The 26,673-nt window shown below is 35.6% G+C and overlaps 5 protein-coding genes and 1 pseudogene across 6 annotated transcripts in view; 1 reads left to right on the plus strand and 5 right to left on the minus strand.

Annotated features, from left to right (window-relative positions):
- Nucleotides 1-26,673, plus strand: part of LOC113501932 (solute carrier family 12 member 6) — a 390,722-nt gene that overhangs the window by 243,741 nt on the left and 120,308 nt on the right. The window lies entirely within an intron of this gene.
- LOC113501960 (trypsin, alkaline B-like) lies at nt 1,840-4,441 on the minus strand. Its single transcript, XM_026883293.1, has 4 exons — nt 4,342-4,441; nt 2,906-3,071; nt 2,549-2,804; nt 1,840-2,182 (listed from the first exon to the last, which is right to left on the minus strand). Exons 1-4 carry the CDS (start codon nt 4,385-4,387, stop codon nt 1,886-1,888), a joined length of 765 nt encoding a protein of 254 aa, XP_026739094.1. The 5' UTR covers nt 4,388-4,441; the 3' UTR covers nt 1,840-1,885.
- On the minus strand, nt 6,043-7,681 carry LOC113501961 (trypsin, alkaline B-like). Its single transcript, XM_026883294.1, has 4 exons — nt 7,488-7,681; nt 6,942-7,107; nt 6,581-6,836; nt 6,043-6,428 (listed from the first exon to the last, which is right to left on the minus strand). The coding sequence occupies exons 1-4, from the start codon at nt 7,531-7,533 to the stop codon at nt 6,132-6,134; spliced, it is 765 nt and encodes a 254-aa protein (XP_026739095.1). The 5' UTR covers nt 7,534-7,681; the 3' UTR covers nt 6,043-6,131.
- LOC113501946 (trypsin, alkaline C-like) lies at nt 13,187-14,464 on the minus strand. Of its 2 annotated transcripts, XM_026883276.1 has the most exons (4): nt 14,404-14,464; nt 13,990-14,161; nt 13,635-13,890; nt 13,187-13,498 (listed from the first exon to the last, which is right to left on the minus strand). In XM_026883276.1, exons 1-4 carry the CDS (start codon nt 14,447-14,449, stop codon nt 13,202-13,204), a joined length of 771 nt encoding a protein of 256 aa, XP_026739077.1. In that variant the 5' UTR covers nt 14,450-14,464; the 3' UTR covers nt 13,187-13,201. The 2 variants fall into 2 exon arrangements, with proteins under 2 accessions (XP_026739077.1, XP_026739076.1); XM_026883275.1 differs by lacking the exon at nt 14,404-14,464 and having other exon boundaries at nt 13,990-14,228.
- LOC113501945 lies at nt 19,112-20,790 on the minus strand (annotated as a pseudogene).
- On the minus strand, nt 23,706-25,418 carry LOC113501947 (achelase-1-like). The gene is given in 5 exon segments (XM_026883278.1): nt 23,706-23,903; nt 23,905-24,060; nt 24,257-24,512; nt 24,657-24,825; nt 25,317-25,418. Coding segments are annotated over 5 exon segments (771 nt in total). The 5' UTR covers nt 25,363-25,418; the 3' UTR covers nt 23,706-23,759.

The raw sequence follows: 26,673 nt of genomic DNA on the forward strand, positions 1-26,673 counted from the left end.
AGGTTTGAGAATCGACTAACATCTATTTTTCATACCCCTAAGTGTTAAGGGTTGCTCACACTAAAAAAATATTTTTAATTTTTGGACGATTTTTTTTGTTTTGATTTTTGGCATTAAAAAATATATACAATTAGAAATAATTTATTAGGAAAAACAACGTTTGCTGGGTCAGCTAGTACCTAACTTACCTTACTATAATAAGTTTGACTAACATTGGCTTTTGTCTTCTTAATAATATCTATTCACGACCTCCGTGGTCGAGTGGCGTACGCACCGGTTTCAAGGTGTCGCTAGCTCTGAGGTCCCGGGTTCGATCCCCGGTCGGGTCAATGTAAAAAATCACATTTGTACATTGTCTCGGGTCTGGGTGTTTGTGGTACCTTCGTTGTATCTGAATTCCATAACACAAGTGCTTTAGCAACTTACTTTGGGTTCAGAACAATGTATGTGATGTTGTCCGCATTTATTTATTATTTATTTATTTTATTTATTTATTCACAACAACTATGTAACCCTGCAAACATGTTGGATTAATGAAAAACTTGACTATCATAGTATTTGAATCGCAGGTAGATGTTTTTTTACTGAGGCTTCAATAACAATATTGCTATTATATTACCAAGAGCGCCTTACAATATACATCAGTACCTATTAATCACTTGATAGCAACATGAACTTCGATGATGCAGGCGCTGCTTACCGCTGGCATATATACCATCGTGCAAACAGTGGATTTGGTTACAACGGAAGGCCACTACTTGCTAAGATTTATTACCAAGACTCTTTGGCACTGGGCTTGAAACTATTTGTTTATAACCCTTACAGACTCCATAAGCAAATGACATGCTGACTCAATTCATTTAAACAATTCGATTAGCGTTACCGTCTTTCAAAAACCAAATTACTATATTTGTTGGACTTTACACTTCCACCATTGTTATTATCTACAACTAAACAATATTAGTTTAATTAATTCACCATTACGTCAATGATTTTATCTGATAAAATATGTAATGTTTACACAATCGCGAGATTTAAGCTGTGGAAAATAAAACGCAAAAATTAACTATAAAACTTAGAATTGTGATTGACGTGTGTGGTGGTTGTCCTTATTCGCTAAATAAATACTTACCGATCACGAGAGTTCATACATCATGTATTACTCACCCTTGAGATGGAGCCGGACTTATGGTTTAGATTGCTTTGCCACAATAATTTTGGCTTATTTTTGTTGTCAGTCTTACATACTTTCCTCTTTCCTGTACGGCTAATCTTTTTATCTGTGTTTGACGCCATACAATTCATACCACATATCATTGAACCGATATCTACAATTTGTATCGAATTTAAAATTATTGATATAATTGGCTAAAGATAGAGTCTGGATTATGTGTTAAATCTACTTCAATTAAAAACATTGTCAAGTCCTCTTATCAATAATTCGTTAGTCATTAATTATCGTTGATAAGACCTGCTTTATTGACAATTTTATCGGTAAAGCTACATGATCATCATAAATCAGCTATTTTCACATTAAATTATTGAGTGAGTTCGGGTTCATACAAGTAAGAGTTTAAACATCTAGCAGCTGTCATATAAAAACCGGCTTTCGCAAAGTCTATGATATATGTACATTTGTACATACAAGGTAAGGCAACAAATAAATCCCTGGCACTTAATTGCACATATACCACATATTTTGCGTACACATGGACTAGCAGAAATAACGAATTCAAATTACTCATACTGGCAGCGGCCTTTGAAGAAGACAATCAACTTTTCATCATAGTAGATGGTGCTGTTGATAGTGTTAGGTGCATTAAAATAAAAAGGCTTAAATTTAATGAGAAAATTATTTATAGCAATTGTTCAGTACTGTAACATCTTATGTATTGTTCTGGATCCATGATGTAAAACTAGAAATACGCGTGTTGACTCCTGGATAACGAGAAAGACCGCATTCTTCGCCAAAGGAACAGATACCAACAACAACATTGTTGTGGTAGAGAGGTCCGCCGGAGTCTCCCTGGCACTGGTCGCGACCGCCGACGTCGAGCCAGCCGGAGCACAACATTCTGCTAGTTAGAGCCCAGCCGACTTCTCTGTAGCGGTTTGTACACAGGTTGTGGTTGACAGACCACATCTGCACGTGGCGAAGTGTCTCTGAAAGCTGACCACCGTACTGGAAAAAAATATTTATTTTTATATTTTTAGTTCGACCATGAATGGCTAATAATAATAACAATTTGGATATATTTTTTCGTGTGCTAATCAAATAGTTTATTTGGTACTCAAAATTTCCTGTTTAAAAGGACTTCAAAGTTATATGACCTGTTTAAGTCAATATACAAAAATATTTCAGAGCAAAAATCATCATTATTTACAATCTTGTCAAGATTGAGAAAGGAAGACTTGTTACAGTAACTGAAGGGGAACTTAATGGTATTATAGGTATAACATTTACTTTATACCGATTAGAATTGCTTTCTTAGTTGTTGAAATACAAACAATATATTCTACATAACGTTAATCAAGGAAAATAACTCACAGAAGTTGTTCCCCATCCAGCAGCCCAGACGACCTGGTTGTCAGCAATGTTATAGTTAGGGCCAGCGATAGAAGCAGCGCGGACGTTGTTGTTAAACATAATTTGGCTACTGGTACGCATAGTCGCAATGTCATTGTCCAAAGTAACGGAGTTGTAGTTGGGATGGTTGAAAATGACAGCTACGTTGTGAATAACGCCACCGCTGTTGGCGAAAGTGGAGCCAACACGAACACGGAATCTGGAGTTCGGATGGTTTCTGCAAATTGATAAAAGGGTAAATTTAATACCAGTGACGAAGTAACGAAATTATTAGACTTAACAAAATAAAATGGTCGCTATGATGTACAATATACTTACATGGTACAATGAGCAGCTGTCATAACATGTCTGTTATTAAGGATCACACTGCCGCATGACTGACGGTAGTTTGTGCTAAACGAGAACAGGAGACCCGCGATTGTGGGGTACTGCGAGATATTAGTCGTGGATCCCCCTACAATCCTTTGCCCGGTTCTGGGGACGGCTGAAATTAAAATTTCGTCATATAAACATGGATTTCACAATAAATGTTTTTTACCTTCCTATAATTATGGCCTAAAATACATATAAAATTAATAGAGAACGATTGGCAAACTTTAAATGAACAGATGACATTCCATTTCAACAGTTTATTTGACTTTGCATTGTCACTTCTACACTTTAGAGCGCCCAAAAGCGTTAGCTTTCATGTAAATAAAACTCATCTTTAGTCCTGATCATCATACTAATGTGATGAGAAGGTAAGTTTGTTTGTTACGCATTCACGCGCAAATCCGATCATCATGATAATTATGTACACAAACTTTTGGACGGATTAGAAGTAATATGGAGTTCCATTAACTCGACTTAAAAAAAGATGATTTTGCTTCAAAGCGACATCCTACACGGGTGGAGCCGCGGGCAACCGCTAATTTCTAATTATGTATTTCAATTATATTACCTACGTAGGTTTCTTTAATTCTAATCATCTTTCATGTGATCCATTCAAATTTTATCGTTATCTCTTTTCTGAATTGGCACAAGCGAGCAATAATAACGCGTGCGTAAGCGCGTGCGTAATTGAGCGCGAGCCAGATAGGGCTATTAAAATAACAACGTTTTTAAGTGTGGCTTAAACAATCATTATAAAACTTTAATTTAATAAATGACGATAAATAGAGTAAAATAATTTCATTAATAGATGTCAAAAATCTAAAAACCCACGTTAATTAATGTCACTCACATGCTCTATTTAGATCTTTGCATATAATATTGTTTTAAAAATTAATATAAAGGCCATTTAATTGAAAATTCATCTAATTAAGTCGACTTCAGTTTTCATTTCAGTTTTCTATAAAGAAAAAAACTCTAACGATAGCTCAGTGTTCAATACTTAGTCTTTACTATTAGAGGGCTGTTCTCAAGAAACGGACACTTGCAGGTTCGAAAGAGACATAATTTTTGGATACCATGGGATAATCTAGAGTTAAAGAACCCGTTTCATATTATAATAACATAACAACAATCTCATGCATGAGCACTATTTCTTCAAAAAAGTACAGCCACACAAAACTGAACCATTAATCACAATTAGCATTGAAAGAACATAATATTCTTTCTAATCAAGTTCAAAAACGACGAATTTCTTAATTCCGTCGGTAACATTTTTAAAGGATTTTGCTTTTTGGAAAAAAAATCGTAACAGTGATATTAAAATATGAAGGAAGATGTTTAAAAAAAGTTTTACAAATGAAAATAAGCCTGACTACACATACCTGCCACAACGGCAAAGAAGAGAGCCAACAGACCAATAACACGCATTTTTAACACCCACGAACAACTGTTTTGTGAATACTACAATAATCCTATTTATATGAAAAGGGACGATGGTATTAAACATGATAAAGTAAATAATTATACAAGATAAAAGACTTAAAGCAATGGCTCATCCTTATTCATTGAAGATTAATTTTATAGGTACGATGAAATTTAGTTTTTGTGGATAACTGTGTACGTCACATGAAAACCTCAAAACGTTAAGGTCTATATCGTAATAGATTACTATTGATTAGTGAATTTGGTCATTAAGACTAGGGCTGGTTTTGAGTGTAGAAGCAAGCAATCAAAATAAATGATCTATTTATTGCCCGCGACTTCGTCCGCGTGGTAAGCGAACCCGTACATCATTTTGTTCTATTCTCTGTGGTCGCAGAAATAGGTTTCCGATTTTACACTGATTTTCCTGTTACTTGTTATAGCTATTTTTTTATTTTTATGCTAATCTTTAAACTTAATACTTTACTTAATTAACAGCATTTGGAACCAATGATATCTTTGAATCAATCTTCGATTGATGCCCAAAGTGGAGTTAGTCCACTAGTTGAAAATATTGGCAACAATAGAATTAAAGGTAGTCCGAACCCTTTTGATGTGATCAAGTCCCATAAACCCATATAATAGTTTCATGAAACGTATCAAAATTAATATAATAAATCATATATTGTAGGTGAGTTGCCTTAAGAACAAAGTGGCCAAACCTTTATGCATAAAAAAATAAACAAAATATTTCTAATTAAATTGTGCAATCATCAGCTAGAGCTATAAATTAAATGCCAACGGGAAGTACAAAGCCTACAGTACAATATAAAAACACTACAATTAAATAAACCCTGGCTGTTCTTTTTTCCCTTGCATAAATGCTGGGTCGGTAGATATAAAAATATATAGCCGATATTAGTTACCTTCCCCTATTTGTTTAATACGTAGATTTGTTATCAAAAGAAACGCTGTTTCATTGTCAATACGGTGATATAGGGTTGCTGCAAAAAAATATCTTGTATAAAGATTGTCGAGCTTGGCAATATTTTTACAAGTTTTTTTTAGTAAGAAAATGAAATTAAAAAGTATATCAATTAAATATATGTATAGTATTTATTAAATTATCCATTTTTCATATCTATAAATAGCATGCTCTTTGCGAGTATCCACAATGCTACATCCTTTTCTATTACACAGAATATTATTTTGACTCGGATGTCCGTCGCAAGTTTCCATTCGCATCAAAATTTCGGTTTTCCATACTCGTTATTCAAGGCAGATTTCTTGTGACAACCCTATGTCATTGTATACGATATGAATCAGCGGTTATTAAACAAATGGGTAAAGGTAGCTAATATCGGCACAGCTTTTTTTTAAATAGACAACACAAAAAGAACTGCATCTTATTCTTAATAATTTGGCCGGGACTTTTTTAGCCGCCTCACAAATTTTAACATTAAACAACATATTGTGATGTTGTTCAATGTTAAAATTTAATTTAAAATACTATATTTAATAAACACATCGTTGAAGATCTTCTTCATAGTCTTAAATAATAATTAAAAATAAGGATAGGTACCCATTTGCATTGACAAAATTATGTTTTGTGTGGTGCTTTAGACTTCCAGGCAGAACAATTTATAAAAAAAGAAATGTCAAAATTTCATACATTTATTACAAAAAAACGAAGCGCATTGATTAACATGACGTGATAAGAAAATCATTTAATTATTTGTTATCTTGAGATTTATGAATTACTCTGGATCCATGACGTAAAACTGGAAATACGTGTGTTAACTCCTGGATATCGAGCAAGTCCGCATTGTTCTCCGAATGAACAGATACCAACAACAACATTGTTGTGGTAAAGAGGACCGCCGGAGTCTCCCTGGCACTGGTCTCGACCGCCGACGTCGAGCCAGCCGGAGCACAACATTCTGCTAGTTAGAGACCAGCCAACTTCTCTGTAGCGGTTCGTACACAGGTTGTGGTTGACAGACCACATCTGCACGTGGCGAAGGGTCTCAGACAAATGACCCCCAAACTGAAAATAAAAATGACGGGTATATGAGTAGGTGACACGGATTTACGTTCGTGAAACAAAATCGACTGCCAGCAGAAGCTATAGATTTTCATTATTGTTTTTCTTTGAGAAGCTTCGAGGTTCTAAAATAGTCTAATATTAAAAATGCTTACGTTAGTTGATCCCCATCCAGCAGCCCAAACGACCTGGTTGTCAGCAACATTATAGTTAGGGCCTGCGATGGCAGCAGGTTGTGTGTTGGTGTTGAACATAATCAGGTTATTGGTACGCATGGTCGCAATATCATTGTCCAAAGTAACGGAGTTGTAATTAGGATGGTTGAAGATCACAGCAACGATGTGAACAACACCGCCACTGTTAGCGAAAGTGGAGCCTGTTCGAACACGGAATCTGCCAGGTGGGTGGTTACTACAAAAATAAAATATCTGCTTTAAGTCATGCTTCTTTCTTTATGTGTTTATATTTTGTGAAAGGATAATTAGTTCAGTTTTTCTAATTTTTAATCGAACTCACATGGTACAGTGAGCGGCCGTCATAATGTGTCTGTTGTTAAGGATCACACTGCCGCATGACTGACGGTGGTTGGTGCTCCATGTGAACAAAAGACCAGCAATAGTTGGGTATTGTGAGATAGTGGTTGTGGATCCTCCTACAATCCTTTGACCGGCTTTGGGGACAGCTGAAATACAAAATAAAATTACTATATAAATCTTGCTTCATCATATTGATTTCATTTATTTTTGCCCTTCTTTTTTTCCCGCATCATCTCTTACGCGATTCGTTCATGTTAATATTTTATCATCCTTCTACCTTCATTTTTGAAATTTGAATTATGAAGCGGCCTAGTTGAGAACTCCACTATGTTTTACTTCATCGTACGAAATAGCATCTACATTGACCAACCAATCCATCATTAGTATCGTCCTAGAGCAAAGCAAAAGCCATTTTCTGTTTTTACGGATATGAGATACTACTATTCAAAGTCTTTAACGTAACTCAAAAGTATAATTTAAAAGGTAAAAACTTATGAAGTACGTCAAAAAAGATTTATTTACGTACCTGCCACAGCCGTAAAGAAGAGAACCAATAAACCAAATACACGCATGTTTACTTCCCACCAACATCCAATATACAAATCAATTAACTTTTCTTTCGCATTTATATACAAATATGATGAGATTAAGTTTTTGATAAAATGATTTTACGATTATAAAATTAACGTAGTAGCTGACATCTTAAGTCGATTAGAATTAATATGATAAGATAAAAAAACTACCTAGTTGATGTCGGCTGCTGCGTCACCTATAGAGTCAACAATTCGTTTGTTTTTAATCTTCACTGCGACTGTTGATTCAGAAACAAGACGCCGCAAGATGCAGTGTAGAGCAACTTGTTCCTCCTACCTCGCTTCACCCACTTTAGAAATCCTTCTTTTTTAGCTCTACTCTATAGGCACAGGAATAAAGAGGGTTAAACAAAGATACTTATTCATTAACATTAATATTTCATTCACACATGTAGGTATATTTGGTTACATAAATTCACGTGTTACTAAGAAATTTCTGTGGTTGTAGCTACATGATCAATTGTGATTATAACTAGTGGTAGCAATTTTTTTTTGTTAATTTTGCAAGTCCCATGATTTGGTGGCTAATTGCTCTTCTGAAGGTAGTAATATTATTCCGTCCAAGTTATCAGTCCTATTTTTAAAAGAAAATTTAGAATACTTGAAAATTTTAAATAGGGCTAGACAAGAGTGCTCATCATAATGCCTAAGATTAGGACTATTTAGTTGGTACATCAACGCTATCAAATCGAACTCATATATTTGTTTATGAGAGGCCCAGGATCGGTACAGTTTCGCGTTATTATGATGAAAGAGCATTCTTCTTGAGCTGATCAATTTTGATGTCGGTAAAAAGATGTTTGATGTCGATATTAAAGAAACGTTTACCCTTCAGCTTTTAATTGGTTTTAAACTCATATTCCGCATCATTTTGATTATAATTCGGTCACTTCCCGTCAATTTACATATGGAGTTTGAGTACCTTTGATTGAGCTGCATTTTTGGGATATATAAGGTCCAATAGGTAACACTTATTATCTGCATAAGACGCAATGTCATTTTATTTTATGATAAAAAATTCAAATGTGTGAAATTGGCGTGTTTAATGCAGGCAAAGTTTTTCAAAGTTACGTATACTCACCACTGACAAAACTCTGCTCTACTGATAAAATTATTTTATAATCGATTATATAACACAATAGCTTAAAAGAAACGAAATCTAATCACTTACATCCTCTTAATTATGAATTTTATCCGATTTGTCTTAGATAACTTTCAGGTCTTGTATTAGTCAGCAATATTACGACAAATTAATTGACGTAGGAATTGGTAAGCTCACGTATTTGAACTCTCTAGTACTATAAAGATATGTATGTACATACAATAATTCTGTGTATCAAATAACATTTATAACGTAGCCGTGTAAAAATAAATAGTTTGATGCTACTATCCGCTTTACTTCTCACTGCTGGTAACGGTATCACAAAGCGTTAAGTAGAAATAGTTAGCAAGAACAATAATCTCAAACTGGACGGAAGAGGAACCTATCTTGTCGAGCTAGATTAGCGGACTCAAATTACGATAAATAAAATAAAAAAACTTCGAATAAACTCTTGATTGTAAAGGCCTAACTTACAAAATCTAAAACCATGGACCACTCATCAGTCCTTTGAACTTTTATTTATCGACCTCGGTAAAAAACTTGGGCAGAGCCCATCCTAAAAAAGATTAACTGAAATATAACTAGATTCAGATAGATAAATAGTCATTGAGCTGTAATTTTCAGACGTCTGGAATTTAATTAGTAAGTTAACACTGATAAAGCTCAAGCAACATAAAAAAGACACCCAAAGTCGAAAATCATTTGGAAACCGTCTCAAACATCCCATACAAACTCTTTTATTTTACATTATTATCGGCATGGGCTTAAGGTCATTGAATGGATTTCTATGCACAAAGTCTATACCAAACCGATCCAGTAGCAGATCTATAATTTAGTTTCAAGAATTCAACTAAGCAGACATACATAGACACTAAGCACAAGTTAAAAATTCAAAACAAATTCAGCAGTTGCGTACCATAATTAAATGCACCAAAACGCCTTTTTAGCTATTCGAGCACGAACTGATAACTGACTATTCACTCGCCATCGGGGTTCAGGCGTTTTCGAAAAGATTAAAACTACTTTAACATTTTTTTCACTATGCTTAGGGTTGGGCAAATTTTCCTTAAGTGAGGTGTTTTGCATCTGCAGGGTGATAGCTGTAAAATGAATTGTTTGAAATTAAATATATTTTAGTATTTTTTTTCTTCGAATTACTTGGTACATTGTACACAATATGTCTGTGTGTAAGGATCACACAGCTGCATGTCTAACGGTCTTATAAACCTCTGTACATACCTGCCACAACCACAAGGTAGGTAATAATACTAATAGTCCGTTATGCCAGTTAAACCAACTGTCTAACAGCTAACAAACCGTCAGGCCTGAGATCATGGTAGATAGTAGGGTTGTGAGGGTCCATTTATTAGGCTCTTTACCTCAAAAATAACAATTTGGTACCTTATAGTTCTACTAAAATACGAGTACATTAGTTAAATCAAAATATCAAGTAGGGTTCGTTACAATTAATATTTTGCAAATATACAACTGTTGCTATTCACAATTTGCTATAGAATAGAGTAAACGCCTTATATTTCACGAGCACAAAACCTAGAGTTTGTCACTCAGTCGCAAAAACGACGCAGACGTTTTAAACCAGGCAGAGTCGCGCAGAGCATGCGCGAACAATCGCGTGGCTCTAACTCACGCTGTTGAAAAGGTCCGGAGTGTTTTTAGTCGGCGAGAGTCCGACATATCCCCACGCCCGCACCGAGCCCTCAGCGTTGATTAAAATCATTAGCGTTTTACCCCGAATAAAAAAGCGCTTTTAGAGGATCGAGATTGACGCCTTCCAAACTGTCCTGTTGAAGACGTCTCGTGAGAAAAAGCATAGATATATACTTGACTAGCTTGAATAGCTAGTCAAATATTATGTAAGTGCCATTCGATCGACTCTAATAATAATCAAGAAGCACGGCAAAATATTTAAGTATACTTTGCTTTTTGGGAGAGCAAAGAACTAAATGCACTATTTGCTCAAAAACAAACATAGTTATTTGGGGCTTTCCTCTTCCCTGCCGTTAGTGTTCACGTTAAAGTACGATTTAACCCCGTGATTATCTGGCTACCTTCGCGAGACCGTATCATGTCAATCTAGCTTAGCTGCTGCTGCTGGGTTATGATTAATTACTTATTATATATTGTTCACTTTTGCTTTGAAGGTAACCTTCTCAATCAGCACAACGTTATTATGCATTTCTGGTACGTACAGTTAATACTTGTTGAACTTGGTTGTTCGACAGACTTGAGTCTTATATAGCAGATACATTTGGAAAGCGAATCAGAGCTAATCCAATGGGTGTCCATAATTTACATAAACGAAAAATACTGCTTAGCACCCCAGCTGATAATTATGTTTTATGTGATTCTAGGGCTGGTCTTATAACATTTATACCTTTGTAAATATTTATTGATTGGATGATTAAATTATATACCTGCAATAATTGCAGGTATATAATTTAATGATCAGCTAACTTGTAAATCAATGTAAACAACTTAATCGCCCTTATCAGCTGAATTGCGATTAGCTGTTACTAATGTGTATAAAATAAAATTGCTTGTTATCTCGGATCACTTAGGAAGCGGTGCCTGGTGAGCGAATAATGATGCTGCCCAGTGTAATGTTGACGTGCAAAAAGCTACTGAATAGTTATAAATGAGTTTTGATTTGATTTTGGAGGAGCAGTCCACTTCTGACAGAATCAAGTTCTGTTTCAATTAAATTAAGATCACGTTTGTATTTTGGACCCGACAATATTGCTTTTTTGTTTAACAGGTTTGATAGTTTCGTATCGGGAAACGAATCGAGTTCAAAATCATAACCAAAGCAGTTTCGTGTGTATGCCAATCTTGTTCTTTCCAATAAGAAATAAATATTGATAAACTGATTAATCACTACTTATGTGGTATAATTCGTACAATTCTTTAATCGTAATGATAAGCTGAATCGAGATTGGGTTCTACTAATCTTTTAAAAATAATATTTTGCATAATTGACAGCCACAATAAAACATTTTTTATTCACAGCATAGAGAATTGAACCATAAGGATCATTAGGACACTCTTAATCTTGTTTTGTTTTTAGAATTTAGTCAATCTTTAAGATCTCTTTGTTAATCATTTGTTTTCACACATACCTATCGGTCGTGATTTTTTCTCAATCAAAATCTCCAATTTTTATCTCTATAGAAAGTAACCTTCACGGAATAATTTGGCTGGAGAATAGACGATAAAAAACGAGCATAATATATGTATAATTGTCAATCTTTAAAATATTTAATTATTAACATTTAAGGAAAATTGAAATCGTAAAAGTATTATAATTGCTCTAAGATAAGAAACGATTTCATTTAATGAAAATTAGGAGAAACCAATCGCAAAACAGCTGATTAGATAGATTGAGGTGTTTCCAAGATAGTCACAAGAAGTCAGATTAAATAAAAAATATTTCTGATCTGGCAACAGAGGCAAGACCAGGTGTTAAACCAAAAAACCTCTCAGACCCAAAACTTATTTATTCGAAATAAGCTGGAGAATGTCACTTTTCGACACGCAGTGATGATAATGTTATCGACCCTATAAGTTTAATCGAGTGTGTTTTGATTGCTAGCAAAAAGTAAGCTGTGATAAAATTTTAATCATTGCTAATTCAAAACAGTAAAAGATTCGATAAAAAAAACCCAACAATAATGCATTTTTGATAAGAAACATTAGATTGTAAAATTCTAAAGTACAAATAAAAAAGTGTAAATTCTTATAAGAATTGACAACAAGTACCTGTTCAATTATAATAATCATTAAAAACTCACTCATAATATAAAATGATGAATTAGGATTGAAGAATTGAAGGAGAAGCTTGTGGCTAAATTATAACTGCATAAGTGAATCGATCACAGGTTAAGCTACGACGACCATCTTTGTCACAACACATGTCATAGCACGTTAAATTTTGGGTCCCGGCTGTTATTCATTGACAGTCGTAACAGGCAGTCAAAAGCTTGAAAGTCTGACAACCAGTCTAACCAAGGGGTATCGTGCCCAGGTAACTGGTACTTGGCCCAGGTACTGCTGAATCTGGTTAGGCTGGCAGCCGACCCCAACATAGTTGGGAAAAGGGTAGGCTGATGATGTATTAGCTCTAGAGATTCTAAAATGACCGGCAAATGAGAACCACTTACGTTATTGAATCGCTCCAACGAACTAAATTGATAAGATGCAGACATGCCATTTTTTTATGTTAAGTTACTTGCCTTCGTTTCTTAAGTTGTTGTGTTGAAATAGTGATGAATAGACATGTTCAGGTATTTGCTGAAATAGATTTCTAGTCATATTTTAAGATTCAAACAATTATTTCCTGTATTTTATTAACCTGGGCTAGGTAATTTTAATAAACTAACTGAATGAACATTCAAAATTTATCACCAAATTGCCTAAATAGCTCTTTAATATTTGGTTAGGTATGAATACCACAAAAATAAAATAAATAAACCGTTTATTTGTTTCATTTTCCATAGTCTATTTCATTCCATAGTAGATTTATTACATTTAGGCGTTGCTTTGGATCCAAGAAGTAAAGCTGGACACACGGGCGTTGACACCTGGGTAACGAGCCTGAGCACATCCCCAACCGAAAGAGCAAACACCAACAACGACACCGTTGTGGTAGAGAGGACCACCGGAGTCTCCCTGGCACTGGTCGCGACCGCCGACGTCGAGCCAGCCGGAGCACAACATGTTATTGGTGATGGACATGCCGACTTCAGCGTAACGCTGAGCGCAAGTGTTCTGGGCGATAGTCCAGATCTGTACGTGACGGAGTTGCTCAGAAGAAGGACCACCAGACTGAAGCAAATCAAAAATACAACTGAATTACACACAAAAAACAAAGCGCGATCAAAGTACTGATATTCCCTTTGATTACGAACTAATTAATTCATAATAATAATAATGTTAGGTGACACGCATTTAGTGCACTTACAGAAGTTGTTCCCCATCCAGCAGCCCAGACGACCTGGTTGTTAGCGAGGTTGTAGTTGGAGCCGGCAATGGGAGCAGCTTTCACGTTGTTGTTGAACGAGATCGTGGAGGCAATTCTGATGATGGAGATGTCGTTGTTGAAAGTGCTTGGGGTGTAGTTGGGGTGGTTGATAATTTGTTGAGTGTTGTGAACAACGCCTCCGCTGTTAGCGAAGGTAGAACCAACGCGGACCTTCCATTGAGCAGCAGAGTCACCTCTGGAATAAAGAAAGAGCATTACATTTATACTTTATTATTAAACACTCAAAACGTAAAGTGAGATAAACGTGCAAATGCTGTTTAAGAAGTAAACGTACGCGGTGCAGTGGGCAGCAGTGAGGATAGACTTATTGTTGAGGATGGTGCCGCCGCAAGCCTGGCTGTGGGTACCCCATGAGGTCCAAGAAAAGAGGAGAGAAGCTATCGTAGGGTACTGATTGATAGTGGTCAGCGATCCACCAACAATCCTCTGCGGATTTTCAGGGGCGGCTGAAACAATAAATACATTATGTATTATGTTATAAAATAATCCTGAATACATTTAATTAGAAAACCCGAAAACATTAAGAATTACTAATTACTATCAAATAAATGAAAAAGCTATTAAAATAAAATGCACAAATTCAAGTAAGAGCAAGCTCTACTAAAAAGTGGAACTACCCTGAGGAACTGTATCGTTTCTAATGTTTAATTAATACTTATTACTATAATATTAAAGTTAGCAAACATACCTGCCGCAACCGCTAAGAAAAGAGCCAATAAAGCAACAACACGCATTTTAATTCTGAACCACAACTGTGAAGTTATGAATAAAAATGTTGACTATTTATATGGACCACAAGTTGGGAACATACGTTTATTTTCATCACAATCAAGCGATAATCTTTATGATTAGTTAAGAATAATTAATCTCCGTGACTGTTAAGAGATCTGAACAATGTTTTATCAATCATTACAAATGTGTCGTTTGCGTGGTATGGACCTAAAAGTGTACAAAAATAATAGCACATACTGTATGTATGCGATATGTAGTAACCATTTTAGAGCTAAAAACCTGTCAAACGTTTTCAGGAATAGTTTGTGGATTGTTCTTTCAGTATAAAAGTACTCTGCTTCAAAAGAGTCGATAAAGTCATGTTGCCTACAGGATTAGTGCCAAATACCCAGGATCATATTCTTTCTGATGGGAATTCAACTAATGTTTCTTCTATTTTGGGTTGAGTGGAAGGGAGTGTCAAACTTCTACTGAGTAAAACCCACTCATGTTCCTTCCTTTGCCCTTTGTGTACCGGGGCTACGGTAACCCGTTCGGACAGGCGTCAGCATTAATGAGCTCCTCAGTGCTTGTCGACTTCTCTCTAAGGTGCACGTGGATCACGATCGCTCCGTCTGGCTCGGATCTGGACCTGAGTTATGAGCAGCTCTCCGCCTGCAGGCCGCTTAAACCTAAAGCATCTTCGTGCTGGTTCATATTCATTTCATTATTTTCTTGTCATCGATCTTATCATCTTATGGGATGTCTTGCAAATTTTTATTAAGCTTTTTTATTAGGAAGCGGTCGAGACATCTGCAAACTGAAATTCATCTGCTTTGAACATAAGGTTTTCTAAGTAATATGTGAATTCGTGAAAAATATAACAGACATAACGGCTGATCTAAGTGCAAAGGATTTGTACCATATCTCAATTATATCAGACTATACATCGCAGGTTACAGTGATAAGTAAAAAGTTAATTAAATAAAATTTTTGGTACACCGTTGCAAATGAAATGTGAAAAGCACCACGTTTCGTCTGCAATGGGGAAAATTTACGGCTTTTTTGCGGTTTTCAGTTAAACTGTGAATCTATACTAATACTACAAATCTGCAGAGTTGGCTTTTTTATTTGCAAGAACGCATAGATTTAAAGAACAACTGGACAGATTTTTGTATCCAGTTATAGCTATCCTGCTTATTAAGAAATTCTATGGGCTATATTTCATCAGGCTTCCTTCAATTAGAGCAGAAAAGTATAAGAAATGTTACACTTTTGTAATAGTCGTGTACAAGTATGACGTAATTGTTCTCTAAGGCATTTAAATTAGAATTACAGGTATTTAATTTTGGACCAAGTGGTCATTCACGTCATTTGATTTTAGGGAATATCTCCTAATTATTTCGTGTGTAATTATGTCGTAGTTGCGGTCAACAGCTTTAATTATATAAACGAAACCGTCTGATTTGCACCACACAAAACGTTTCAATTACTTCTCAAAGGGAATCTAAAATCGTCGCCTAGCATTAAATTTAACGGAATAACAGTTAAAAAAAGAAATAACGTTTGTTATCTCGGTCTTGTTTTAGAGAGAAACTTTACATTTATTGAGCACATAAAATCCATCGGAGATAAAGCAAAAAATAACTTTTATGCCTTGACAAGGATTTCCACGTCAACTTGGGGACTTTCATTCAACACCTTGAAGATCATCTACGGAGCAACATACCTGGGATGTATTTGTTACGGGTCGCCGGTTTGGGCCGATAGGGCCACAATAGGCGCTGCAAGACGTAAACTACTTCAAAGTCAACGGTTGGCGTTGATATTCTTGTGTAAGGCCTATCGGACTGTAAGAAATGAAGCCCTGCACGTCTTAGCAGGTGTTTTACCGGTTGATCTCGAAACACAACGTCGCTGAAAAACTGGTCCCATCCCCTAGTTTAAGGGGATGAAAGTTACAAGTTTTATAATTTTTTTGTTGTTTGTGTGCTAATACTAGCTTACATACAAAATTTCAGCTTTCTAGGACATTAGGAAATACCCTAAGAATTTTGATGATCATCAGTGAGTCAGTGACGAATTCAGCGTTTTTAAGATATAAATAAAATCTGAAGTATAAAAGCTAATGTAATTAAAACTTGATATGTTCAATAAGTCTGCTATTGATAATATATCACGAAAATTTTGTTGATCTAGCATAATCCAAACCCAAGTTATGAGGGTTCAAAAAAACGACGAAGCGCTTCGAGAAAAGGTAGGTAGTGCCCGTGCGCTTCGCTGGGCTCGTCTTGGCGGGTCTTGGCGGGGGCACTACCGTGCCCCCAGATAGTGGAATTGTATGTTGACAATATTACTATTTCATTTCATTTATGTTTGTAAGCACGTCACGTAAGAATTTTTGCTAGTTTAATTTGATAGCCTATATCTGAGGGCACGGCAGTGCCCCTGCCAAGTCTCGAGCAAAACGGGCACGGCCGTACCATCTTTTCTCGAAGCGATTCGCGGCTGTTTCGCCCCCCCTGTATCTTCGACGTGGACAAAGCTAGGAGTTTAGCTTTTCGGGGAATAATAGTAGGCATTAGAACAAGCTTAAGTTCGAAATTACATGCCAATTGAATTAATGGTTTAGGAGTTACGGTCGATCAAAGTTACACCATTTTGTCACTCACTGACTCACTGACTCACTGACTCACTGACTCACTGACAGATCATCAAAAATCTAAGGTACTTCTAGCAGACTTAGAAACTTCAAATTTTGCACCAAGATAGGTCCTTAGCCACATATAAAGGAAAAATTATAAAAACATTGAAAAATAATATGCCATAGAAAACAATTTTATATTTGCGGTTTGGCAAGAACATTATGTATGGATTTTGACTGCATTGTTAACTTTGTTCGTTGTTTAAGTACCTATTCAATTGGATGAATACATACATAGAATAGAAAAGAATAATATAAATGTAATACACAGACTATCATTAATACAAATTAATACATAAAATTCATAATTCATTAAATTAATAAAGCTAAAACTCCATTGTATTGCGATAAATATTGTATGCGCGCTCGATAGATGGCGTTGTACGTGTCTGAATCGCGCTATGGTTTCGTTACAAAGCGCAGTCTAAGTAGTACTTCAGAATAATTCGATAATTTTCATTTGATAGCGCCACCTGTCTATGAAAAACCATTTCGAAACTAAAAAATATTGTAGTGATAATTGATATTCGGAGAACTTTACGTGTTATTTAGTTTAGTTTAGCTATAGTTTGTCAGTTAGTAGATATATATATGCATATATATATAAGTTTAAGCTTGTTTACATTAGAAGTAACGAAGTCTCAGAGAAGAAACAAAAGAGATAGAGATAGAGAATGGGTTCTAAGCAAAGCAGTAGCTGAAGTCCTAGAAATTATGACACCTAAAAAAAAAGAAAGAAATACACTTACAAAAAATAAATGAGATCCCACCAAAAACATTAAATGTAAAAAAATGCCAAGTCTCTCGATGCAGTCTTTCCATCGTAAAAAGTTTTGAGATCTCATAGAAGCCAAGTCCTATTCAAAATATTTTGTAGTTATAAATCAACATTTAGTAATTGTATCAATAGTTTTCTTTATATTATAATTATAGTGACTTGGCAATGAGCACAAATTAAAAGCTGCTTGATGCCTGGAATTATGTGCAAATGTTACTGACGAGACCAGTGATCAGATTATTTGTTATGTGTGAATCATGATGGTCACTACCGACTACATGCTCCAATACAATAATTAAGAATACCTTACGGGCCATCGCTTTATGAAAGTAAATGAATCGAGAGTACACTAAGACTGACTGCCGTTGCCGAAATTCGGTTGGGACGACACGGATAAACCAAAAGAAAATTAATTTTGTGATATTAATGTTTACGCATGCGGTGTGTGTAACTTTCAACTCCTACAAATATGCCGTTTTATTTGTTTCTTCTTGTGCTCATTGCCAAGTCACTATAATTATAATATAAAGAAAACTATTGATACAATTACTAAATGTTGATTTATAACTACAAAATATTTTGAATAGGACTTGGCTTCTATGAGATCTCAAAACTTTTTACGATGGAAAGACTGCATCGAGAGACTTGGCATTTTTTTACATTTAATGTTTTTGGTGGGATAGTATATACGTCCCAAAGCTGGGCACAATCCTCTTCATGTAAAGGGAGGGCTTCAGAATTGGTTACCATAGCGAAATGACAATTTGTGATTCCAAAACGTGAAACGTATATTCTAGGTTTCCTCAAATATCTTCCTTCACTGTTTTCAGATGAGAAAGAAGATAAGGTCGCAATGGTATTTTGCCTGCTTTGGGGTCCAACCTGCATCTTGTGCATACAAATTCAAGCATAAAACTATTACATTTTAAATATTTTGAAACTTTTTGATTTTTTTGTTATTTACTTTACATACTGTGTTTCTAGGTCAAACGTTACCAGGGGCTAATAAACTTGCTACTAAGTCTTACTTTTCCTGATAAGGCCAAAACATTTAAAAGTATTTCCTCTCAAAAAAAATTAACTAAAAATAGTATAGGTAATGATATCGTTTACGAAGGTTAGGGATTGCGATAAAATTAGGCATATCTTGTGATTATATCAACTTGTTTATGTTTTTTGGGTTATCTTTAATAAATAACTTTGTGCTTTTTCCTTATACTTTATTCAGTTTCCTTAACACGTAATCAGGTATTTGTAATTTAGGCATTATTTTGGATCCAAGAGTGGAAGCTGGAAACACGGGCGTTGACACCTGGGTAACGAGCCTGAGCACATCCCCAACCGAAAGAGCAAACACCAACAACGACACCGTTGTGGTAGAGAGGACCGCCAGAGTCTCCCTGGCACTGGTCGCGACCGCCAATGTCGAGCCAGCCGGAGCACAACATGTTAGCGGTGATGGACATGCTAACTTCAGCGTAGCGTTGAGCACAAACGTTCTGGTCGACAGTCCAGATCTGCACGTGGCGGAGTTGCTCAGAAGCGGGACCACCGGACTAAACACAAAAAGCACAACTCAGTTTCATACAAGTAGAAATGTGAAGCAACAAAAAAGTTCATCCCAAAAATTTTAATTAAGGTGACCAAAAAGAGTTAAGTTTCAATTACGCACAATATTAGTATACTTACAGAAATAGTACCCCATCCAGTAGCCCAGACGACCTGTTTGTTACCGAGGTTGTAGCTTGAGCTGGCGATGGAAGCAGCACGAACGTTGTTGTTAAAGGAGAAAGTAGTGGAAGAGCGAATGATAGAAACATCATTGTTAAAAGTATTTCCGTTGTAGTTAGGGTGGTTGAAGATTTGTTGGGAGTTGTGAACAACACCGCCGCTGTTGGCGTTGGAGGAGCCCAAACGGATTCTCCATCTGGCGGGTGCATCTCCACTGTAACACAAAAAGTTGATATTTAAACCTTTTAGTGTTTACATCAGGCTTTTGATGATCATATTAAATAAAAACATTAATCTTATATGGTGTTAGTTAACTGTTTGATTATAAATATATTTACACAGTGCAGTGAGCAGCAGTAAGGATGGATCTGTTGTTAAGGATGGTGCCACCGCAAGCCTGTCTGTGTCCAGTTGCACCCCAAGAGAAGAGGAGAGCGGCCATAGATGGGTACTGGCCGATAGTGGTGATGGATCCCCCCACAATCCTCTGGGGATTTTTGGGGACGGCTGAAATGACAAATAAAACAATACAGTCCATAGGTCAAAACAAGTTTAAGTTACAAAAAAAGCACCAAAAAGTAAGAAGAAATATATGTATAATATTAAAGTACTAGTTTCGGACCCAACCGGAGTTCTAAATCATGAGCAGACGCGGCGGGGTCGGGAGTCGAATCGGGCTACCCCGATAAATACGCATGAGTAAACCGTTAAATCATTTATTAACTATGGTATTAATTTTCGACATGAGACGCGACTTTGCAGATTCAGTTCAATACGTTAAAGGGATTTTTTTTAAGTTTTCACCATTCTCTGTAAACGACATAAGTTTGCTGGCGGAAATAATAAAGCATTGCTTAAATGTATGGAAGTGACAAGTCAAAGTGACGTCACTTCTCGAAAATGATGATCAATGTCTTATTCTTCAGACCCTCTGGGATAATTTAAGTTTAAGTGGACAAGAACTTCAGTTGCTTCCCCACATTTGAAGTTTTTATCCCAAAAAGCCACCATTTACAATTTACAATTTTTGACTAAGCAATCGCACATACCTGAAACAGCCGCTAAGCAGAGAGCTAACAGAGCCAACACACGCATTTTCAGTTTCCTAAGTTACGTTTGTGGTATTGAATTCAAATAATGAGTATTTATAGGAGTTAAACAGTAGATAGTGACTCATTCATAGTGATAAAACAATTATTATCAAATTAGATATTCGGAAAACCCATCAAGCTACGAAATTACTCGGATATGAATGGATCCGTACATGCTAAAAATGTTATATCTTAATATCTAGAGTTTCTGACCAAAACTATAGCACGATTAACTTAACATAAAGAAGTGAGTTTGATATTCAGAGGCTTAGCTACAGCATGCATGTAATACACGTCTGCAATGTTATACGTACGGATATAACAGATTTGTAAATTTAATACTGAGTCAGAATCTCAATTAAATGTTTTTCATGCATGCAGATGCGATTGACTAGATAACAACATTAATGATAAAACATATAGCTAATGTATTTCGCTGAACGGAACCTTAAAAATGATGAGTAAGAAGATTAGGTTATTTACAATTTATTTTTAGTCAGTGTGTCTCCGTGATAGTATAGGACATGTAACAATTACTTACTCACTTTATGACGTTGTTTAATACGACGAATGTTCGGATTATATTTTTTTGTCTAAAGGACGAGGAATTCAAATAATGTAGATATATTAGCCGAATGGCTAAAGTCACCATGCCAAATCAACTGTAGGTATGTGACGTGTCGCGGGTTCTAGCCCCGCAAAGGATATCGTTTGTGTGATCCACGAATGTTTGACCTGAGTCTGGGTGTCTTTGTGCATGTGACTTGAATATTTGTGAAAAAACCCGAAACACAACGATTAAATTCCAAGGGGTGGGACTCGTTACTTTTTAAAGAATTTAAAAAGTTTCACTTAGTTGTTATTTTTAGTAAATTTCACAACACTGCGGAGTGCCTTTTGTAAATTCCAACTCCAGTATCTGACAAGTTCTGTCAATGTACGTGCAAAATCGAAAACCGGTTGCTGACTTTCTAGATTTCAATAAGTACAGACAGGAAGAGCTGTATTTGAATAAAAGCGAAAAAAAATAGTCTTTAAAACTACGATAAAGTACATTAAGAAGTGTTATAGTGACGCCTTCGTTAAAGACACATCAGAGTATTTTGTGTGTGCAATAAATATCTTTATGAAAGTTGTTTATTCAAAAGTAAAGTTAATAAAGTTGTAGTTGGTTCAAACAATCAATCTCCATATTAATTTCACTTTCATGGTTGATATGCATTCTGGCATCAGAGCTCAAATTGCTCGTGGCTACTGACATGTTTTAAAAATCCCTGAAAAAAATCAGGTGCCTAAGTTTTCTCGCGGTATATTTCTTTATCGTTTTCATTAACCAAGAAAATGTATGTTTTGTGTGTTGTTTGTATTTTGCTTTGGGCTTTCCCGTAACACAAAAACTTGCTTTTTGAGTTAACTTGAAGAGAAAAGCTAAGCTAAAAATATATATATTTTTTCTATTATTTCTGCCGCACTCCCGTAAAATCTTAATTTAAATTATTCAAATACTATATTGATTTGTTTATTACGTGAAAATCAATTATATGATGACATAGAGAGAATTATTATGATCAGTAGCTAGTTTTTGCCAGCAAGACACATTTTAGTAACATGCAAGAAGTAACAGGTTCAGAACTGGCGAAGGCTATAAAATAATTTGTATATGAATATTAGCCAAGGCTGACCTTATTGTTATTATATATTACGCGGGTCCCTATGCTTCGTTTAATTAAAATATAAAGGTAGAACGAGCAACATCTTCTGTCAAGACGAACGCCATCTCAGTCTGCCCGTGAACATGATACCTGCAAAGGTTTCGAAACGCCGAGAACTAAAATCTAAAATGAAACCGCGATAAAATCCGAAAAAGTAGTTTCATTTCAATGTATTTTATGTTATTACTAGCTGACCCAGCAAACGTTGTTTCGCCGAATATTTCTTTTTCTAGTTGTATGTATTTTTAATACCGCATTATAAAAAAATAAAAAAAAATATCTTATCACTTAGGGGTAAGAAAAATAGATGTTAGTCGATTCTCAGACCTACTGAATACGCATAAAAAATTTGGTAAAAATCGGTAATACCGTTTCGGAGGAGTATGGCAACTAACATCGTGACACGGGAATTTTATATATTAGAAGATAAATGAGTTTCAGGGCTGACCATTGAACTAGGCTCGCATTTCACATTTATGTTTTTGTTGAGATAACATTTCTTTTTGTTCATTAATTATTTTATTTTACAGTTAAAAGCACTAATTAGAATCAATTAAGTGAATTCTTTCGTCATTTTTGGACGTTAATAATTAAAAAACCGTAAGAGATATGTTTGCAAAAAATTGAGTACATATGCGTCTGGCAAGTCTCAATATATGAGCCAAATTAAATTTATTTATTGCATGTAGGTAAATATGTATATGTGAAATAGTTTTGAAAAAAGGCATCCGTTACATGAACTTGGCTCTGACACGCTACCGCGTATCTAGATTTGGCTTGGGCACGGCATCAGACTAATATTCTTGGATGATATGCTGATTGTTTATAATACAAACGATGTATCAGATTATAACATATCTGGCAGATATAATCAAAACTTGATAATGGCTATGTGTTTGTGAAGTTGAAATTAAAACCATTTTATATCTTAAAAATCCGGACTTTTTTTAAACAAATTCCTTAACCCTTCGAAGAATCAATATTCAAATTATTATTTCTGTATCCATTTTTATGTGCTTATCCAGGGCCGAAGTGTCTATGGTCGGTCGTAATTCCCCTTTGACGCACTAACAACACCAAAGCTCTTTGGTTTCATTACCTGTTTTTATTACAAGTTAAAGTCAGTATTTTTGATTGTTATTTTAGTTGCATTACTAACCGGATAAACGTCATGCTTAACTATTAAAAGTCATACTTCACTTCATTTCATATTCGACTTTTACTCGGACTTTAACTTGGACTTAAATGTTCTTAAAAAAAGACTTTTGTTGTATCATTATAATTTATTCATGTCTTTTACAGATAATCAGATATAATTTATTTAGGCATTGCTTTGGATCCAAGAGCTGAAGCTGGAAACACGGGCGTTGACACCTGGGTAACGAGCCTGAGCACATCCCCAACCGAAAGAGCAAACACCAACAACGACACCGTTGTGGTAGAGAGGACCGCCAGAGTCTCCCTGGCACTGGTCGCGACCGCCGACGTCGAGCCAGCCGGAGCACAACATGTTATTGGTGATGGACATGCCGACTTCAGCGTAACGCTGAGCGCAAGTGTTTTGGGCGACAGTCCAGATCTGCACGTGGCGGAGTTGCTCAGAAGCGGGACCACCAGACTAAAACAAAATAAACAGCAACTCAATTTCGTAAAAGTAGAAATGTTTTTTCTGTTTATTTTTCCAAACTGAAAAATTTAATCCTTCTGTTACGGGAGGTTTTACAAACACTCAAGAAATGTGACGCAAAAATAACTTAAGCGCACTAAAAGTTTAGTTAAGTATCAGTCGAGGTATACAATATAAGTACACTTACAGAAATGGTTCCCCATCCAGTAGCCCAGACAACCTGGTTGTTACCAAGGTTGTAGTTGGAGCCGGCGATGGAAGCAGCGCGCACGTTGTTGTTGAAGGAGAAAGTGGAGGAAGAGCGAATGATAGAAACGTCATTGTTGAAAGTGTTTCCGTTGTAGTTAGGGTGGTTGATAATTTGTTGGGAGTTGTGAACAACACCGCCGCTGTTGGCGTTGGTGGAGCCCACACGGATTCTCCATCTGGCGGGTGCATCTCCACTGTAACAAAAAAGTAGACATTTTTTATGATATATGAAATAATCATAGATCAATCCTTTGATGAACATATTAATCAAGTATTGGTTCTATATTTAATCTTATATGATTTTAGCTAGTTATTTGAGTACGATAATATATACTTACATGGTGCAGTGAGCAGCAGTAAGGATGGATCTGTTGTTAAGGATGGTACCACCGCAAGCCTGTCTGTGTCCAGATGTGCCCCAAGAGAAGAGGAGAGCGGCCATCGATGGGTACTGGCCGATAGTGGTGACGGATCCCCCCACAATCCTCTGGGGATTTTTGGGGACGGCTGGAATAAAATAATACACGTTTAAATTCCAATATTAATATGGGGCACAATTGGGAAATAAAATAAAATTGATAACGGGAAAGTAATCATTGCGTTCGAGAAGTCCATTCCATTATTTATCACTAACAACATATACGAAGACTTTTTGACAGTAATTGAAATGAGTATCCACAAAAATAGTATAAATACCCAAAATAAAGTTGACACTGTGACTTTGGTGCGTACATCACATGTCGTTTGCAACTCACCGAGTACTTTATACAAATCGATATCGCATATAAATAGTTTTCGAACAAAAGTCTAAATTTTGCTGCATTTCATTAAAAAATTCATGGAATTATGTGCTTCGCAAAAAGCTGATGGATTAGGATGATTGAAATTAGAAACTAGTGCACCTGTGTTTATCCGGTGAGGTGAATTGCAAAAGGCTACCAAGGAATTCATTCACATTTTCGTCCAATATCATTTTTTTATAATGCCAGTTTACATACCTGAAACAGCCGCTAAGCAGAGAGCTAACAGAGCCAACACACGCATTTTCAGTTTCCTTAGTCACGTTTGTGGTATTGAATTGGAATGATGAGTATTTATAGCAATTGAATTGCAGATAGGGATTAATTTATCACGATAAAACAATTATCAAAACACAGAAATTACAAAATTTATCAAGTCTTTGTATAATTAGTACATCAATGGATCCGTACATATTTTTATATTTTTGTACCTATTGTTTAAATTAACGATCTTAATGACATCGGTAGTTATGCCTTTGATAAAAAATAAACACGATGAATGAAAAAGAGAAGTATACGTAAGTAGTAGTAATCCATACTTCCATACTATTTACTATTTTTAATATTATAAATGCGAAAGTATCTCTGTCTGTCTGTCTCGCTTTCACGCCCAAATTACTTAACCGCTCGGCATCAAATTTGTTACACAGATAGTTGAGAGCCTGAAAAAGGACATAGGCTACTTTTTAACTGAGTAAAAATGGTTGTAATAGGGGGGTAATGGTTCGAAATGTAGCGAGACATAAGCAACAATTGTAACCATACCCACTATCAGAATGCTGTTGTTATTGTCATTACATTTTGAAGTGACAACTGAACTAGTTTGTATACTAGATTACTATTCATGAAATTTTGTCCGTATTGTTATCATTCATTACAAAAAGTTCCAAGTTTGAACGCGGGTAAAACCGCAGGGGCACATCTGGTATGTATATTAGTAATAAGGAATTGGTCAACGTTTGCAACCAGCAACCACTCCGCAATTTGACCTCAAATTAAAAATAAGGTTATGATTTGCAAAATGTGATTGAAATATTAATGAAATGTAAATATATTTTTGACATTAAAACGTCTTATAATTAGTGCAAAAAAAAATGCGGCGTTACCTCGCCCTGAGGTGCTCCATTTCCTTTTTTTTACAATGGAAAAATGTTACCATTTAATCAATATACATATTCTTATAACTTTGTCACGTTCAACTATCGTCAGTAAACCGATTCTTTACTCAGACGGAATAGCATATACCTAAGTCAATTGAGACTGTTCAGATAAAAGAATTATATGTCATGACAATAACAAATGATCGTAAAGGTTTTTTAATTCACTGTGCAGAACGCTAAAATGATAGGTTAGAAGATTAAGCAACAATAAAAATAGCCAGTGTATTTCCGTGACTGCACAGAATATGTCGTATGTGATAATTATTATCTTTTTAATTAGACTTTCATTGTGTTACTTGTATATAGTCAGGCTTGTTAATTTCATCCCGTCGTGATGTTTGTCTAATATCAGAAACCAATTCGCAAAAAACGGGAAATTTTAAAGAAAAACATGT

This window comes from Trichoplusia ni, chromosome 16 (genome assembly GCF_003590095.1).
Source record: "Trichoplusia ni isolate ovarian cell line Hi5 chromosome 16, tn1, whole genome shotgun sequence".
Lineage (NCBI taxonomy): Eukaryota > Metazoa > Arthropoda > Insecta > Lepidoptera > Noctuidae > Trichoplusia > Trichoplusia ni.

What these genes read in the sequence shown, in the direction of transcription:
- LOC113501946 (XM_026883275.1), bottom strand. Translation starts at nt 14,213, where the DNA reads ATGTATTCAGGATTATTTTATAACATAATACATAATGTATTTATTGTT. An exon ending in ACTGCTGCCCACTGCACCGC is followed by an intron (nt 13,891 to 13,989) that starts GTACGTTTACTT and finishes TCTTTATTCCAG; the next exon opens with AGGTGACTCTGCTGCTCAAT. An exon ending in CTGGATGGGGAACAACTTCT is followed by an intron (nt 13,499 to 13,634) that starts GTAAGTGCACTA and finishes GATTTGCTTCAG; the next exon opens with TCTGGTGGTCCTTCTTCTGA.
- LOC113501960 (XM_026883293.1), bottom strand. Translation starts at nt 4,387, where the DNA reads ATGCGTGTTATTGGTCTGTTGGCTCTCTTCTTTGCCGTTGTGGCAG. An exon ending in CTTCTTTGCCGTTGTGGCAG is followed by an intron (nt 3,072 to 4,341) that starts GTATGTGTAGTC and finishes TTTTAATTTCAG; the next exon opens with CCGTCCCCAGAACCGGGCAA. An exon ending in ACAGCTGCTCATTGTACCAT is followed by an intron (nt 2,805 to 2,905) that starts GTAAGTATATTG and finishes ATCAATTTGCAG; the next exon opens with AAACCATCCGAACTCCAGAT.
- LOC113501961 (XM_026883294.1), bottom strand. Translation starts at nt 7,533, where the DNA reads ATGCGTGTATTTGGTTTATTGGTTCTCTTCTTTACGGCTGTGGCAG. An exon ending in CTTCTTTACGGCTGTGGCAG is followed by an intron (nt 7,108 to 7,487) that starts GTACGTAAATAA and finishes TTTGTATTTCAG; the next exon opens with CTGTCCCCAAAGCCGGTCAA. An exon ending in ACGGCCGCTCACTGTACCAT is followed by an intron (nt 6,837 to 6,941) that starts GTGAGTTCGATT and finishes TTATTTTTGTAG; the next exon opens with TAACCACCCACCTGGCAGAT.